This window comes from Pempheris klunzingeri, chromosome 13 (assembly GCF_042242105.1).
Source record: "Pempheris klunzingeri isolate RE-2024b chromosome 13, fPemKlu1.hap1, whole genome shotgun sequence".
Taxonomy (NCBI): domain Eukaryota; kingdom Metazoa; phylum Chordata; class Actinopteri; order Acropomatiformes; family Pempheridae; genus Pempheris; species Pempheris klunzingeri.
In genome coordinates this window covers 1,894,026-1,911,006 of record NC_092024.1, presented here as the reverse complement: position 1 = coordinate 1,911,006, position 16,981 = coordinate 1,894,026, and the positions used below count along the sequence as shown (strand labels likewise).

At 42.3% G+C, this 16,981-nt stretch overlaps 3 protein-coding genes across 4 annotated transcripts in view; 2 read left to right on the top strand and 1 right to left on the bottom strand.

The window, feature by feature from the left end:
- The first annotated feature begins 1,524 nt into the window (after positions 1-1,524).
- On the top strand, positions 1,525-4,799 carry tmem50a (transmembrane protein 50A). Its single transcript, XM_070842404.1, has 7 exons — positions 1,525-1,605; positions 2,109-2,212; positions 2,380-2,492; positions 3,029-3,096; positions 3,502-3,594; positions 3,886-3,946; positions 4,052-4,799. The coding sequence occupies exons 2-7, from the start codon at positions 2,111-2,113 to the stop codon at positions 4,095-4,097; spliced, it is 483 nt and encodes a 160-aa protein (XP_070698505.1). The 5' UTR covers positions 1,525-1,605; positions 2,109-2,110; the 3' UTR covers positions 4,098-4,799.
- Positions 4,800-4,896: 97 nt separating this feature from the next.
- Positions 4,897-8,037, bottom strand: rhd (Rh blood group, D antigen). Its single transcript, XM_070842403.1, has 10 exons — positions 7,851-8,037; positions 7,319-7,505; positions 6,684-6,834; positions 6,392-6,539; positions 6,095-6,267; positions 5,803-5,940; positions 5,599-5,726; positions 5,420-5,499; positions 5,154-5,227; positions 4,897-5,031 (listed from the first exon to the last, which is right to left on the bottom strand). Exons 1-10 carry the CDS (start codon positions 7,999-8,001, stop codon positions 5,005-5,007), a joined length of 1,257 nt encoding a protein of 418 aa, XP_070698504.1. The 5' UTR covers positions 8,002-8,037; the 3' UTR covers positions 4,897-5,004.
- Positions 8,038-8,992: 955 nt separating this feature from the next.
- maco1b (macoilin 1b) overlaps positions 8,993-16,981 on the top strand; it is a 194,812-nt gene continuing 186,823 nt past the window's right edge. Inside the window, exons 1-6 of one of the 2 annotated variants that reach the window (XM_070842900.1) lie at positions 8,993-9,258; positions 10,673-10,814; positions 12,028-12,154; positions 14,190-14,313; positions 15,129-15,307; positions 16,296-16,860. In XM_070842900.1, coding sequence (XP_070699001.1) covers positions 9,179-9,258; positions 10,673-10,814; positions 12,028-12,154; positions 14,190-14,313; positions 15,129-15,307; positions 16,296-16,860 — 1,217 coding nt within the window. In that variant the 5' untranslated portion in view covers positions 8,993-9,178. Of the gene's footprint in view, positions 9,259-10,672; positions 10,815-12,027; positions 12,155-14,189; positions 14,314-15,128; positions 15,308-16,292; positions 16,861-16,981 lie in introns of both variants that reach the window. The other variant, XM_070842899.1, reaches the window with a different exon arrangement.

Sequence of the window (16,981 nt, the reverse complement as noted above, 5' to 3'; positions counted from 1 at the left end):
CTCATGAAACTTTGCACACGCATCAGTCGTGGTGAAAAATTACATATTTTGTGGGTCTTGCAAATGGGCGTGGCAAAATGGCTCCATAGCGCCCCCTCATTTCAAGCCCCGGAACTGTGTTTTATGTACATGTACAAAATTTGGTGGGTTCATGTATTTCTTCAAGATGTACAAAAAAGTCTCTTGGAGCGATGACCTAAACCCAACAGGAAGTCTTTTTTGGTCATTTACAGGGGCCATAAATGAACGAACTAGTCTGAGGGGGTTGAAACGATCCACTTCAAACTTAGTCAGCTGGTAGAAAAGACATTAACGATGAAAACTTATTAAAAGTCTCTATAAAACTTTAACAGTGGGCGTGGTGAGCTGTCAAACTTCAGTGTCTCACCATGAAACAGGAAATTGTTGTATCTTCAGTGTACATTATCCAATCTGTTCCAAACTTGTCATGATTAATAATAAGACTCCCGGCCTGAAGACATCTACATGCCAGTTAGTGATCACAGTCATTGCGCCACCTAGTGACAACAGGAAGTAAGACGTTTGTGCCAACCATCATTTGATTTGCATGAAATGTTCTCGGTGTAGTCAGCACTTCATATGCTGAAATATAGGATGCAATTAGTGGCTGTTCTCTAGCGCCACATAGGGGACACAGGAAGTGACATGTAACTCCTTGATGAACTGTCCAAAATACATGATAAATCTGAGCCGCATGGAAGAGTCGGTGTCCGGAAACAGGACGAAGACACCGCACACCCCGACATGCACAAAGGTGCGAGGGCCCTTCACCGCTGCTTGCAGCTTTAATTATTTTTATTATTATTATATTAGTCCCTTATTATTATTATTATTGTTATTAGTCCCATATTATTATTATTATTGTTATTAGTCCCTTATTATTATTATTGTTATTAGTCCCTTATTATTATTATTATTATATTAGTCCCATATTATTTTCTGGATGGGTCCAGCTTGTGTTGAAACATGAAACAGTGACTTCATGAGTAAAAGTGAAACTCAAATGTCCATAAATGCTCACCCACGGTGCTGCCTTCATGAACTATTTCTGAAATAATAAGACGTTGTGTGAGGCAATTTAAGCAGTTTCTTTGGAAGTAATTCCTGAAGAAAGTAATCACGACGTCGGTTTTGTACAGTTTGATGAGTATTTTTTAAATAAGTGGCAGATATATTCAGTACTTTACACTGCGCGTGGTATTAAACTTTTTTAAAACTTAATTAAAATACGTGTGTGGCATGTTGTTTTGTATTTCATCACTTTTGGAAGAGAACTAGTCATAAGGTGGAGCTACCAACTTCCACTCGCTAATCTATACAACTTTGTCATGTCTAAATGGAATAATGTTTTAACATCCCTGCATATTATAAAGTATTTTATGTGTGACGCTACTTCGTGAGTTTGTATCGTTGATTAAATTCCCACTTTTGTCCACAACACGTGAAGGCACCAAAATCAACAGCGTCTCAGAGGTTCCTCATCAAACGGGTTCGGGTGAACTGCGCATGTGCACGACCGAGCTCTCACTCGGAAGCTTAGTCGGGTTAATCTAGGGGGTCCACATCAAAAACCGAAAATAAAAGGTAAGAATGCGTTTGAAAATGACATTAAAATATAGTAACAGCGTCGATACGCGCGTTTCTCCGTGATAGCGCTATTGTCGTTTGAGTTATGCTGGTTTTTTTCTTTTACCGACTTCGTAGCAAGAAGAAGCCTTGAAGGAAATGTTTGCTAGCGCTAAAGCGACGAACAAAAGAGCCCGACGACACAGGCTTGTTTTTAATCTGGCGTCACAGTGAGAAGACACTTGGTGTGTTCACAGACACACCGTGGGGACGTCCACATGCTTGTTGTTGAGCTTTGGTGTTTGGTGTTTGGTGATTGTTGGTGCTGAGTGTTGTAGCTACAGCCAGCGAGCAGAGCATCATCCTGACTGAACAGAGACTGCGCACCAAACACCTCACAGCTCCTATGTTCCCTCCACAGGAAACTGAATTTGGCCTCTATGTTTTGTTCGTGTATGTGTGTCTGTATAATGAGCGTTTGTACTGTATTTCTATAAAGTGTTTAACGCCCTCTCTCAGAGTCATGTCAGGGTTTCTGGACGGAATCCGGTGCGGAGATTGCGAGTGCAATGTGGACTGGGGAGAGAGAAGAAACACCATCGCATCTATAGCTGCTGGAGTTCTGGTATTACACTGATTCTTCCTCAGTTAACGGTAGTTCAACTGTGGCTGCAGGGGGGAGGTGTAGGCTGCTAGAGATCAGTGTGTGCAGAGCTTCCTGTTTGTAAAGATCAGATATAGTACACTTTGGTTGACATTCATGTTCACACTTGTCACTGGATCTTGTTTCAGTTCTTCACTGGTTGGTGGATCATCGTTGATGCAGCAGTGAATTATCCCACTGAGTCAGAGTTCCATCATGCCTATCACACTTGTGGAGTCATCGCCACAGTGGCCTTTCTCATGTAAGACGGACTTAGCAGACCATTTCAGTCACAGGAAATGTCAGATCAGAATAAAGGTCTGCTTATTTGTTGCGTCTTAAACCTAAGGTCCAATCTGCAGTCCTTCCTCAGCGAGTCCCTCGTTTGTCATGGAGATGAGGTTGTAGTGGTCATGTAATCCAAGTAACGCGCCTCAGTCATGTGATAACTGGTGGGGGGTTGTTACCCAAGGATGGTGTCTTTGATCTATCGCCAACTAAATCATCTCCATGACAACTGAGCAACTCCATCTGCAGAGGAGGGCCATTACATGGGGCTGAAAGCTTCTCAGATACCATGTAAGTGGACCTTATGGTGGCACTTTATTGTCATATTATGGTTTCCCAGCTCATTAAGTCCTTCTCCCTTGGGAGTTGAGACCTTCACAATGCTTATTTAATTATTACCCATGTGGTGTGTCAACAAAAGCAATAAAGTAGGTAAATGTAACTCACTAAATGTCTCATATATCTGTGTGTGTGTGTGTATATATATCTATCTATCTCTGACCCATCTAGGATTAATGCTGTTTCAAATGGCCAAGTGAGAGGAGACAGCTACAGCGAAGGCTGCATGGGACAGACAGGTGTGTATGATAGGATATGATGAACTACTTATATTCTGAGTATATTTCCCTAGAAACACTTCATTTTGTCCATTTATATTGGTTTCTTCAATCCTTCCACCTCTGCCATGGTTCATATTTTGCTAATTTCAGCATCAACTCTACATTTTCAGAATATTATCCTTATTGTACCTTTTTTATTGTCTCTTACTATGTTGGTCTTAAGCACCAAAAACACAAATTCCTTGTATGCGTCTTACTTGGCAGTGAAGAAGATTCTAAGCTGATTCCTACAGTACTCACGCCCTCATTTCAGACTCTTTTCTCACAGTACCATTCCAACACACATGCAGTAAAACAGAAGCCCATAAAGAATTGCTGTGTGGAGTCTCTCACCAACCCAGCCTCTCTCCTCTCTGTTTGCAGGTGCTCGAGTGTGGCTCTTCATTGGCTTCATGCTGGCTTTCGGCTCCCTCATTGCCTCCATGTGGATTCTGTTTGGAGGATTCGTTGTGCCTCGTGAGTCCCATTTGTCTGCTTGGTGCACCACAAGTTGCGCTGGCTGCTTTGTGATAACTTTTGGGGTTGTATATTGAGAGACATTTTACTGCAACTCCGGGGTGTGTCTTAAATTGTGAAGATTAAAGAGATTGTGAGGCAGTAACTTAATCTAGCTGAGTATGCTGTTTGAAGCGAACAAAAGGTTTTCCTGTCCAATCATGAACCACTCCCCATTTCCTAACTTTGGTCCTGTGTGAAATTCCAAATGTAGCCTCATTTTGTGACCTGTGTCTCTGTTGTCTTTTGCAGAGAAGCCAGTGGTGTACCCCGGCATTGCCATTTTCTTCCAAAACGCGTTCATTTTCTTCGGGTGAGTCAATTGTCCTCAGCGGCGTCATACTTCAAACCCATGCTTATAGCTCAGCACAGGTGTTATGGAAATATTTTTCACACTATCTTTCTGTCTTCTCATTAGGGGTGTGGTCTTCAAGTTTGGACGTACAGAGGATCTGTGGCAGTAACGGACTCTGTGTGCGTCTTTTATGTCCACTGTTTATACACTCTGCTTTCTATATTGTATGAGACAATATGCTTTAGTGGTTATTCACTTTATATATAAACTTTTTTAGCTTTCAAATTAACATGTTTAATTTATGTGTGCTGTATAATAGCTAGATCATAACTAAGCACAAGTTTTCAGAGATTCAATGAAAGTTGGATATATTCAAGGGTGGCACATCTTTCAATGTGTCGTTTTGCACTCAGCCTGTGTAGCCATGTTGTTAGAATGGTTGACAACTTATGTATACAACAAATGTGTATTTTGGGAGCTTTACTTCCCTGAACTGTCCACATTTCCTTTGGGTGTACTTACTTCCATGACATCTTTTTAATTTGACCCGTTGCTTAAGTGGAAAAAGAACAATTATGGTACAAAATATCATTGAGGGGAATATTTCATAATACTGTAAACATTTACTGAATGTAGCCAAATGGGGGCTGTTTGTATTTTTCCTGAACACACTACGTCAACTTTGCATCTTGTCATCCAGAGCTCACACCACTGACCTGAAGTCGACTGAGGTTTCACAACTCTTGGATGTTGTGTGTGTATACGGGAGATTTGTCTTTGACTGCAACACTTATCCGTTTTGCTTGTGTAACATCCAAACCATGAGGTTCGTGTCTGACGACCGTGGCAGCATTAAACAGAAACATACTGAGCAGTGAATGAGTCACGCCTCTTTGGTTCAACCTTGGCATTTTTTTGCATACGTCCCAGTCTTGCACACATTTAAAAAAAACTACTTTGCAAGATAGTAAGAATACTTGTATGATTTTATATGATTATGTTGACATGAATGAATGAACACCAGAAATAGTTTGTCCTCCCAGGATCAGACTTGGTCTGCCTCTTTCTCCTTATTCTTACTTGCGCACTGCAAGATGGGGAAACTGCAAAACAGAACAATGCCAAGTGTGTTACTGTCTAGTATCACTATAGATAACTAGAATAAAAGAATTAGACAGAATTATGGTCAGCTAGATATTTTGCCTGTGAGTAGAAAATGTCTTACCTCCCAGAAAGCCTGATCATCAAAACATTTCTTGTCTTGGGGTGGTCTCCAGAAGTTCCATTTGAGCAGGAGCCCTTTAGATAATGACAATAAAAAAGTAATTATAATGCTTTAAAAGAGGTGACATCAGGTGACCCCCTCGGTTTCACTACGAAAGCTTAGTAAAACTTTAATGCTGAGTCAAATTTCAATGTCGATGGCCTTCTGTTAGCAGAATAATTCACCTCTGATTGTGCCAGACTGCTTGTAATGGAGACCTTACTCACCTGTAATGATGCCCATGGACAGACTTAGACCGATGGTGATGAGGAGAGCACAGATGTGAAATACCGCAAACCGGATTGCCCTACAAAGTAAAGGTCCCATTATGCAGGGTGTCACAGCTTTTGTGTGTGTGTGTGTGTGTGTGTGTGTGTGTGTTGTCATGTGACAGTTGCATTCTTACGTTGTGTGATCATCGCTGTCTTTAATCTGTAGGAGGAGGTGTGCTAGCCATCCCAGCAGACCAGGCAGTCCATGTGTGCTCAGGACAGCACAGGTGTCATGGCACTTAAATGTAAGCAGCATGTGGTTCTGGGAACAAAAGAGTTTATGAGGAGTTGTATAGATTGTATGATCAATGGGTGTGTGTTCGTGAGGTGATCGAAACCTTGAGATGTTGGAATCCAGTAGCTGATACGATAGCAGCAATGAATCCGATTATCATGGCTTCCCACGGATGATGAACCACTGACACGGAGACCCCAACAGCAACACCACCAGCAAGCATACATGACTGCATTAGGATCTGACAGGAATGAAGACATTCACCACATTACAGATCAGATGTCAGGTGGTACTGATCAGTACATCATCAGCTGTAAAACCTCTCACTCCTGCCAACAGTGAGAACTCATGATGGAGCGTAATGTTGAGATGACACATCAAATATCAGATCGTACTGGGTTGAGTTTTCCTTTGGGATTCAAGAGCACCGACACAGCAGCTGCTGTTACGGCACTGACGGACAGGGCCAGGTAGGTGCTGCACACGGCCCCCAGCTTCCTCCCAGGAGTACGACTGTCCACAAGGACTGAATTGAAACTGGGCCAAAACATCCAGAGAAACAGAGTCCCTGGAGAGCAGAAAGCAGAAGGTTTCTATTCAGATTTCTGCTTTCATAATGCAGGATCTCCAGTCAAATCATAGCCATCCCACAAAACCTTTCCAGCAGTAACATCAAGAAGTCTACTACTTACCTAACATAGAGAATAATCCTGTTTTGCGGTCAAATTTCTCTTTTTCAAATCGCTGCTCCGATCCTTGCCGATACAGGATCGAGGTCAGCATGAGCCCAAAGAAGGACCCAAAGACATGGAGCAGCATCATGCTGTTCAGCGGCTGGGTCTAGAGTTAGACAACATCCACATACACAACAAAGACAGGACAACATTCTGTTAGTGCATAGCATGTACCACATGAGCATGGTGCAAAAATGCCAGGCTGGAAGACTTGATGTCAGGGTGAAACGCAGCATTAGAAGTTGTGTACCTTCAGCAGAGTCTCGACGAGCCACACATTCAGCACAAAGCCTGACACCTCCAGCAGGGTGATGAGGACCAGGTGGACGGGGTTGGTCGTCCCCAGCACGGCTCCAATTGAAATGAGGGCAGAGGCTGTGCACATCTCGGCAAATACTAAGCTGTATCAAAACATTATTACATCAGAACTGTGATATACAGTACTAGACACAGGCTGGGACACAGCTTCTCATTCAGTGGTTTTATAATACATCAAAAAAGACATATTGACCTCATGAAGCTGACTGAGAGGTTCATCAAAGAGAGCTGTCATCAAAGCAGAAGGAGTCTACTTTAAAGAATCTAAAATATAAAACAGATTCTGGTTTCTTTAACACTTTTTTATTTACTATATAATTCCATGTGTTCCTTCATAGTTCTGATGTCTTCGATATTAATCTACAATGTGGAAAATAATAAAAATCAAGAAAAACCATTGAATGAGAAGGTGTGTCCAAACATTTGACTGGTACTTTATGTTTATTACGCTGATGCTCTTTAACATATCTCTGTATCGGGACAAATGAACTCAGTAGAGATTAATCGCTCAAACCGGTGCATCAAATTTAAAACATGGCAAAAACACTCTCTCAGCTGATGACCTACTTTCTCAAATGTATCCTGATCTTCCCTCTGTAATACCAGCTCTCAATGCCTTGGAGAATGATAGACCATTGAGTGGCAACGACAACGACAAGGAGGTTGAATCCAGAGCTGCTGAAACCATACCGCACTAGAAAAGTGGATAAGAAGCCAAACCCTAGAATCACCATCACATTCACATCCTGGAACTCTGCAAGAAAAGAACAGAAGCAGTGGGTGTTTAGAAACTACCACACATTTGAATTAGAATTGAGAGACTTCTGTGAGGTTACACCTGATAGTCCAGTTTTTCAGGACACAGCCCTGGCCATCTACCCCTGAAGAACCAGCAACCGTATGAGCTTATCAATGCCCAACAGTGATGACTGCAGCCCCTCCCATACTTCAACATCCAAGTATTTGTTTTAAAAGAACCTTCATGAAGAATCTTCAAGTTATTCATGAAAAATAATTAATAACTTGAAAAATTACACTCAAATGAAATATAAAATGTCCACCTTTCACCCTCACTCACACAATCACCTTCCAAACTCACCTGGATATAAGCTGCTGAAGGCTGTCCCATGTGCGTTCACATTGCTCTCGATCTCAAAGCAGAGGGCACATATAATAATGAATCCAATCTCCAGTGAGAGCAGCAAAGGCGCCAGACGGGAGCGCAGACTTGGTGCGTACTGGGGAGCCATTGGAGATGTTCCCTGCGCACTGCTCCTCCAACTGACTCCTGCGCTCTGAACAGGGCGCAACTTCACGCACATCCTCTGGTTTTTATCAGCTGCTAATATGGTGGCCCCGAGGGCTCATCACACTGAGACTTAGGGAAACGGGTGCATATAGAGAAAGGGACAGCAGAAGTGCTTCCAGAGGACACTGGTGATAAACACTCTTTGATTTGGACAGCATGCCATTAGGTTTGAATGTTCAAATTAACAGGCTGATAGATACTAAAAATGTACATCATAAATGCATCTACAGACACAAATGTTCATACACATTTTTGTATTTTTGCTGCAGTTTGGACCTTGCACCTTTAAAAATGTCTCTTCTTCTTCTTTTATTTTTAAAACGCCACTTTCTAATGGTCTTGAAGACAACGGTGAACAAAAAGTCCATCATATTATAAGCCACGATAATTGCAACCCATACTTTTTTTAGCCAAACACACGCAGACGCGCACGTACACTATTCACACATTTCAACCTGCTAACAAAACATAGATGCTACACAAAGCCTTGGGGCGAGTGTGTCAATGAAGCACACACAAAGGCCCTGATATAAATAACCCCCGCATGTTGGAATGGATGTTTTGTATCTGGCACAAAGGGAATTTTGTCCCAAAGACTGCATATTTTCAGCTCATAATAAACCACAGGGAAAAAACCCTATCAGAACAAACCCCGCCTCCGCACTCAGCTGATTGGTCAATCAGCGAAGCCCGATTTGTCCACAGACATCTGATTGGTTCAACGGCGAGACGGTTGACGCTCAGCGGGCCTCTGCTCGCCGCTCTGCCCGGATGTGTTTGGTGGAGGAGGACTGAGCTACCGGCCGCGGTGCGACACAAGTGGTTCAGCTCTGAATCCGTCAAAGAGACAGGCCTCGGCGGATATATTGATTGGATGTACCAGCCGTCTGACAACTGGACGTAAGATACAGCGCGGTTTGGACTTATTGAGTCTGCGCTAACAGAAAAAGAGGAGGTTCCCGAACAGAGTCCTTTATTTATTTCTTTGTTTCCAGTGGGGAAAAATAATAACAGCGACATATACCACAGGCACTTTATTTATTATCTTTGTCCGTATACACAAGAAAACTGGATAAGATTACAGTGGTTACTCGAAGGCCAAAGCCAAGGGGAGGAGGATGAAGCGGCGCAATGCGGACTGCAGCAAACTCCGACGGCCGTTAAAACGGAACCGAATCACTGAGGGGATATACGGCAGGTAACTTCTATGGAGCCCGACGAGGGGGTCCTCTTGGCGACAATAATAATGAGCTACTGTGTGGAGATACTGACGGCTTGATAGCTGCAGGACGAAACTTCCTTATGTTGCCATTCATGTCAATGAACTGCCACCGTTAGCTAGCCTATTAAGCTAGCCAGTGGCTAGTGCTAGCATAGTGTATGCTAGCTGTATGTTTTCGTTGCACATTAGCAAGTAACGTTAGCTGTTAAGCTAGCTGTAGCGCTAGGCCCCGAAACAGCCTGTTTTGAATCATGTCACAAGATTTCTTTCATAGCAACGTAACTGTTTGACATAACTTTGAATGGTGGATACTAACAAAGCAAGCCTGGCCATCTGATGTTTGCCTACATCAGTTGTCATCTGCTAGCAGCGTCAAAATTAGCTGCTTTCCTGTTAGCCAAGGTAACTTATATTAGCTAACAGCTCAGCAGCATTGTTTGCTCATTGCCAACTTCTTTTCCAGCGATAGTGCATTACTTTATAGTACAGTACATGTCAACATTAACTGTAAACATTAGCTGACAAGTCTTCACTCCGTTAATCGGACTTCTTAGGAGCTTGTGTTGTACTGTTCAGTTCGGATAAGTTGTAGTTGCTAAGTTGTCCTTCCCAGGCACACCTGACAGGTCCTGCCTCTCTGTGACTTCCTATGTATCCGATGGACCAAAAGTTAAAGGGCACTGGTTACACACGTGACATCAAGACTGGGAGATGTGGGGCCAGTGCTGAATTATTGAACAGGTGCCCCTTCACTGAACAGCCATGCTGCGAGATCAAAGAAGACCCCCACTGTGTCACTTTGTCGATCTCACTGCTGTAACAACAAAAAATGTCAACTGTGATGAAATATATCTATCTTATTAAATTGACATGAATTGTGGCACCAGGAAAGCATTAGCAACAAATTCACACATCCTGCGTGGATGTGTTCCCTCCACAGCCCTTAAGAAATTAATATGCCGTAGTTTGGCACTGTTATGATGTCCAACTGTTCAAAGAAGTGTTGTGTATGAACATACAGAAGTGCAGAGGTAGACCTCAAATATCTATGTACGTGTTCTTCTGTACATACCCACAGTTGCATTTTATAACACAAGCCGCGAAGAATAAGTGCAAAGCACACAGGCATTTAATCTGTCAAACTGCAGCCATCATCTTACACTCGATTCAACCCACACACACACACACACACTGGCATTAAAACTGAATCTCTATGATGTGTCGACCTAATGGTGATTTGCCGTACATTGACTGTTGTGGGTAAAGATGGCTACCCTTCTTGTTGACATAAGTCCCACTGCAAATCTGGAAAACATTATTGAACGTTGTGAGTGGTGTATTTGTTTTCTAAAACATCCTCAGTCATTCAGTTTTTCTTCTAATTTTTCAGTACCTTCCTGTACCTGAAATTCCTGGTGGTGTGGGCACTGGTGCTGCTGGCAGACTTTGTACTGGAGTTCAGGTTTGAATACCTCTGGCCATTCTGGCTCTTCATCCGAAGTGTGTACGACTCCTTCAGATACCAGGGGCTGGTGAGTGGCTACGTCCTGATACTGATTAGGCTTTCATGAAAGAGAAAGGTCTTAGACATAGGCATTTATTCACCCATTTGTATTTCTCTCTCTCATTCAGCTTTTAGATGTACAGCACAGACACATGCTAATTAATTTCGCGTTGAGTTTTGAAAGTCTTCTGCAACATAGCGTAGCTGTCACAGTCACTGCATTTACATGTGAAATGAAGTAACCAAGGATATCCTGAATGGTACGTGAACAAGGAGTTAACTTGACCTAGATAAGCCAAGACAGGTTTCTGCCAAGATATGTCAGCTTTGATTTAAAGATCTGATTTCTCCCAGTAAACAGATTTTATGTCCTAGTAAAGCAGCCAGAGATTTACATAGTTAGTACGACAAAAAGTGATGATTTGGAGTAAAGAGCGCGATGGTGTAGCTTCAGAAAGTTAGAATAACCCACAAAATGGTAACAATGATTCTGAGACAGACAAATGGAGTAGAAACTTCGTTAGAACCTGTGAGGTGAGCAGCTATAAATATCAGAGGCTGAGAGTGGAGGCAAGTGTACAGTGGACAACATTTCAGATTATGAATGTTGGACCACCCTGAACAAATATGAGCTCTCAGTTAGTTTGCTGTCAGGTCAGGTCAGGTGAGTTCTACTACACTCTCAAAGGTGACAAGTTCTTTTCACCTTTCGTTTGTTTGCTGCCTCTCAGGATCAGAACTTTAATCTGACATAATGTACTAACTGCAGATCTGATCAGGCTGCCAATCATTAGTCGTCCTGTTATCTACATGTTTTATGCTGATGTTAATCTATCGTTGTTCTGTTTTGCCTCTGTCCATTTTTTATGCTGGACAGCTTGTTCTTATTGAAATGCATTGTGTAGGTGTATGTGTGTATCAGAGATGCAGAAAAACAGAATCAAAAATATAATATTCATATAACCATTCATAATATCAATTTTCATCAATGAAATATGGAATTAATCACCCAGGGCCAGATCTCTGCCATTAGAAAGGATTAAGATATGGCAGCCAACTCACCAAACGGCATAAGACTGGTTGTTAGCTTGGAAACCATTTCCTTTTTGTCTTTTTTGAGAGAGTGGTTCAAGTTTTGAGCATGAAATACTAACAGGGACAAACAACCTGCATCTCTCTTCACTGCAAATGTTGCATATGCAGTGAATATGTTATCATAACCACATCTCTTCTCCCAACAGGCCTTCTCAGTGTTCTTTGTGTGTGTTGCATTTACCTCGGACATCATTTGCCTCCTCTTCATCCCAGTGCAATGGCTATTCTTCGCTGCCAGTACCTATGTGTGGGTGCAGTATGTTTGGCACACAGGTAAAGCCATCCGGTGTATTGGTGTCTTAATGTTTATCAGTGCAAATACTGCATATGAGAAATTAGCAAATGCCAGAGACTAATTTCATGGATATTTTGCACATTTGTGTATTTAAATGGTGGACTATTAAGATAAATCCTTCTTTTAAGGCATACTGCACACTATTTCGTTCTCCCTCTTAGTGCTTCAGGGAAAAGCAGGTGTGAAAAGCATTGTGCAATACTCTTGCACATTGTGTTATCTTATTTACAAATAGTTCTTAGAATTTGCATGCCGTCTGTAAGTGAGCTGCACTCTGCGGATTAGCTGTCAGTCTGATTTAGAGGCATCCCCCTGTGTTGACCAAAGGCCAGGTGTCAGATTGAAATCCTAGTGCCAGTTGGGGGAGGGAGAGACACAGAGTGGTCCCCAGTTGGTTTCTGAGCCCTCCAACTTTACCCACCAGTGACATTCACATCCATAGGATGTCACAGGAGTATTAATATCTCTCTGGTGAAAGTGTCTGAGTTTATTGCAGCCAAGTAGACAATGGGTAGTGTCTGTATCCAGACCAGCCTGTGTGTTCAGGAGACCTATGCAGAGTGTAAGAAGTTTTAGGTTTGCATAGAAAGATGGTCGTCGAGCTGTTCAATCTGTGTGTGAAAGGAAGATGACAGGTCTGAGTTCATCAAGGCTTTATGCAGGTTTATACTGGTTCTGTTTCATCAGTCTCGCAGTACCTAGTGAATTTCAGTTCACTGGCTAGTGGTATATTGGATGGTTTGATCATTCACTCTCAGACTGCAGACAAAAATATAAAGCATATATGATAGCAGGATGTGCTAGATGAGATCAGGAACACAGCAGACATGTGTACCACGAAGCGAGATGAATGCGTTAGCGAGGTATGTTGAGCCTAAAGCCAGAGTTTTCACGATCGCCATGGTAACATATGCTGCACACCTAACCTGCTCTGGAGGAGGCCATGGAGTTTCAGCTTTAAATGGGCTGTAAAAAGCACTGCGCTTTAAGTCCCTCAGCTGAGAGTCTGAGGGAATCTGTTAGATGTGAAAACTTGTTGAGCCATTTGTTAGTAATGCCATCCATCAATAGCGCAAATGGTATTCTTCATGTTGCCACGGTAACTTACATGCATTCAGTTGGTGATGTAGAAAATCTAACAAGATTTACACAAATGTTACACAGCATATCATCCACAGGCTAAAAAAGTGATGACGGCTCAGTAACCGCAGGCCGCTGTGGATTATGTGTGCTGTGCCAATGTCTGTTTTACATTGCTGGTATTGCAGATGACAGAAGAGGTTAGAACAGTGATTAGTCTGTTGACATTAATCATAGATAATATTCAGTTAATAAACTTGATGCACTTGTTGCGTTAGAAATAAATGGTAGGCACTGACGGTCGCTGAGTGATTAAAATAGAGATATTAACTTATTCTGCCAGTTTCCATCTCTGGCCTTATATGCAACAACAGTTTTTATATTCTTTATAGCTCTCCACTATAATGACCCATTCCTCTTGGTTTAAGTTGGCGGCACACAAGACTCGAGTGATGCTTCAAACGCCCCCTTTCATGGGAAGAAGAAAGCCTGGGTTAATTAGGAAAGTTGATAACTACTGCCATGAAAACTGTTATCTCTGAATGAGGCAGGTAGTGTGATGAAAGCCTGGCTATGCCAAACTTGCTTCCTTATATACTCCTTTGACAGGATTCTATAATAATCCTGCTGAAATCACACTAGATACATCATTTAGTGGACAGAAGGGATAAATCGTCAGTGTTTGTCTAAAAGCAGGTCCGCATATGCGTTATTCCTCAAAGTGTTTTGTGGACATAAAAATCAGCCCAGGTGCATTGAACTTTGCCTGAATACCGTACAAAGTAATGGTGTAGGCAAAATCTTATAAAAGTAGATATGAGTAGAATGAACAAGCACTCTTTGCCAACTTTGCCACTTTTTGGTACTCATTGCTATGGCACCTTTCATGTGGTGCACATAATACTGATCTTTGTCCTGCTTTGTGTTTTTCAGAGAGAGGTGTCTGTCTGCCCACTGTGTCTCTATGGATACTCTTTGTGTACATAGAGGCAGCCATCAGATTCAAAGACCTAAAGAACTTCCACGTGGACTTGTGTCGTCCTTTTGCTGCACACTGGTGAGCCACTGTTCTCTTTTAACTAAGGGCAGTGGAATACTGCCCTTGACAGACGCGCTTTGACCGAAAGGCATGTCCAGGTTTAGTGCCGACTATGAATGTGTCAGCATGGTGCAGAGGAACGATGTGAAGTAAGGCCAGCAGTATATTAACTAATACTTTCCCTCAGCCTCATTCATTGCTGCATGCTACATAAAGTCAGTGTCACAATGTTATGTGGTGGACCACATGTCTCTTTTTTTTCCTTACCGTTGCACATTTTTCAGCCACAGTAAGGCAGGATTTTTTTTAAAGGATAAATATTAAATATACTTTATTGTGCAAGTAGAAACAGTAGAAACGAGTGCCTTCTTTAATAAGATACAGTAAATTTAGAGACATTTGCTGTGCCATGCAGTTTTTTGTGCCACTGAATTTGTAATGTTAAACATTAACTTTCAGAAAACTGTAGGATGGTATTGGTCTCTGTGTATATTAAAAAACAGGTCAGAGGTTTTTCTTTGATTCTCCCATTACATGATAAGCAGTCTGTACATTTATGAAAAATCCTGCTAGAGGTTTAAAGTTGAACCTCTACAGCGTAAGGTTGTATACTGTGTAAGGCTAAGAGATCTACAATTTTAATCTAAGGAGCCCTTAAGACCTTCAAGCTGGATTTGGATTTAGCTGTGTTAACCTATATTATGCAGTGAAGCTGGACTGTTATCGTACTCTAATGAAGAATTTTGAAGAAAAAAAAAATTTCAGCAATGTTCTCTAGATCGAATCAGTGCGTTGTGGACTTATCAGTGCACTCCTTGTGTCCATCTCTGCAGCATTGGCTACCCAGTGGTCACGCTGGGCTTCGGCTTCAAGAGCTATGTAAGCTATAAGATGCGCCTGCGGAAGCAGAAGGAGGTGCAGAAGGAGAATGAGTTTTACATGCAGCTCCTGCAGCAGGCTCTGCCTCCAGAGCAACAGATGCTTCAGAGGCAAGAGCGAGAAGCAGAAGAAGGTAAGACATACATATATACGTACATACATACATACAGTAGTACACATACTTGTTATGCAGCATTGTATTTCATTCCAGTATAATGTATGTTCTTGGATAATAGATATTGATGATTAATGTGTTCTGTGTTTTTGCATTGTTAATCTGATTCTGCAAGCTGACAGATAAATGTAGTGGAGTACAAAGTACAATATTTGTCTCTGAGATGTAGTGGAGTAGAAGTAAGGTAATGGACCAAAAAATAAGTAGTAAAGCACAAGTACCGCAAATTAGTACCCAAGTACAGTACTTGACTAAATGTACTGCTGTACCAAAAAAGCTACGCAACCAAATCATGTGCTGATGCCACCAGTGGAAAGATTATTCCAGAGCCCTGCTACATACACTCTGTATCCACATGAAGCACATGGTTCACACGCACAGTCGAATAGGGATGAACAATAAAATCACATTATATGATTAAACAGACACACAAAAAAAATACTAATGAAGCAATACAGATATCTACAAGTACTCATGTAGTGTTGTCTTGTTGCTGCACTGTTTGGGTGACGCAAGACAGACTGGCAGATCTTTCAACTGCCCAATCCACAGATGTGTCATCCCTGCCTCAAGGCAGTGAGTTAGCTAACCAGTCAGTCAAAACTGTTGATGTAGATGGAAGCTGGCTATCAGAAAGTTCTGAAAAAAGGCAGTAATGTCTTTTGGTGCAACAGAAGTGGTTTGGTCATGTGAAACCCTGTGTGGCTCTGCTCCAGTCGTGAGAGGTTTTGAAGTGGTCCTCTTCTTTTGTTACTTTTGCACAACTGTTTTTTACTGTAATTATTTTTCAGTCACAGATGCGTATGCGTCACCTGTAGCTTTGTTTAGACCTTTTTAGGCATCGTGCTGGGCTTCGGAGAATAGCTCTCTCTAGTCTCATGGCGGTTGTCATATATATTTCACATGTATCCCCTTGACCTCCCCTCCCTCTTTATTCATACAGCAGCAGCAGCAGCAGCAGCTAAAGGAATATCTGAAGTGGACACACCTCCAGTGTCACAGAATGGCGCCCCAGCCAATAAAAAGACATCGGCACCTCTGCCGGAGTTAGAGTATAGAGAAAAAGGGAAAGAGGGAAGGGGCGGCGGGGAGGCTAAAAAGCAGCACAACAGCAACAGCATCCTGCCATCATCAGTGGACTCTAAACTCCAGGAGATGGAGTATATGGAGAACCATATGAACAAGAGACTAACCACAGAGCTGGGCAGCACAGAGAACCTGTTGCTTAAAGAGGACAGCAATTCCTCCTGCTCCTCCTCATCCTCGTCGTCCTCCAAAAACTACAAAAATGCTAGCAGCAATGCCGCAGCACTCAACTCCTCGCCCCGCGGCCATAGTGCTACCAATGGCAGCGTGCCCACCTCTGCACCATCATCCTCCTCTTCCACGGGGAAAAACGAGAAGAAGCACAAGTTAGCAGTGGGGAAGGGGACATCAGGTGGCTCCCACAAGGACCCCACAGACAACTGCATCCCCAACAACCAGCTGAGCAAGCCAGAAGCACTTGTTAGGTAAGAAGCACATGCTCAGAAACCTATTCAACAAGACACATACAACTATACTATACTACACTACACTATACTAACAAACAAACCACTGACAATAACATTGTGAAATTAATATTCAGGCATG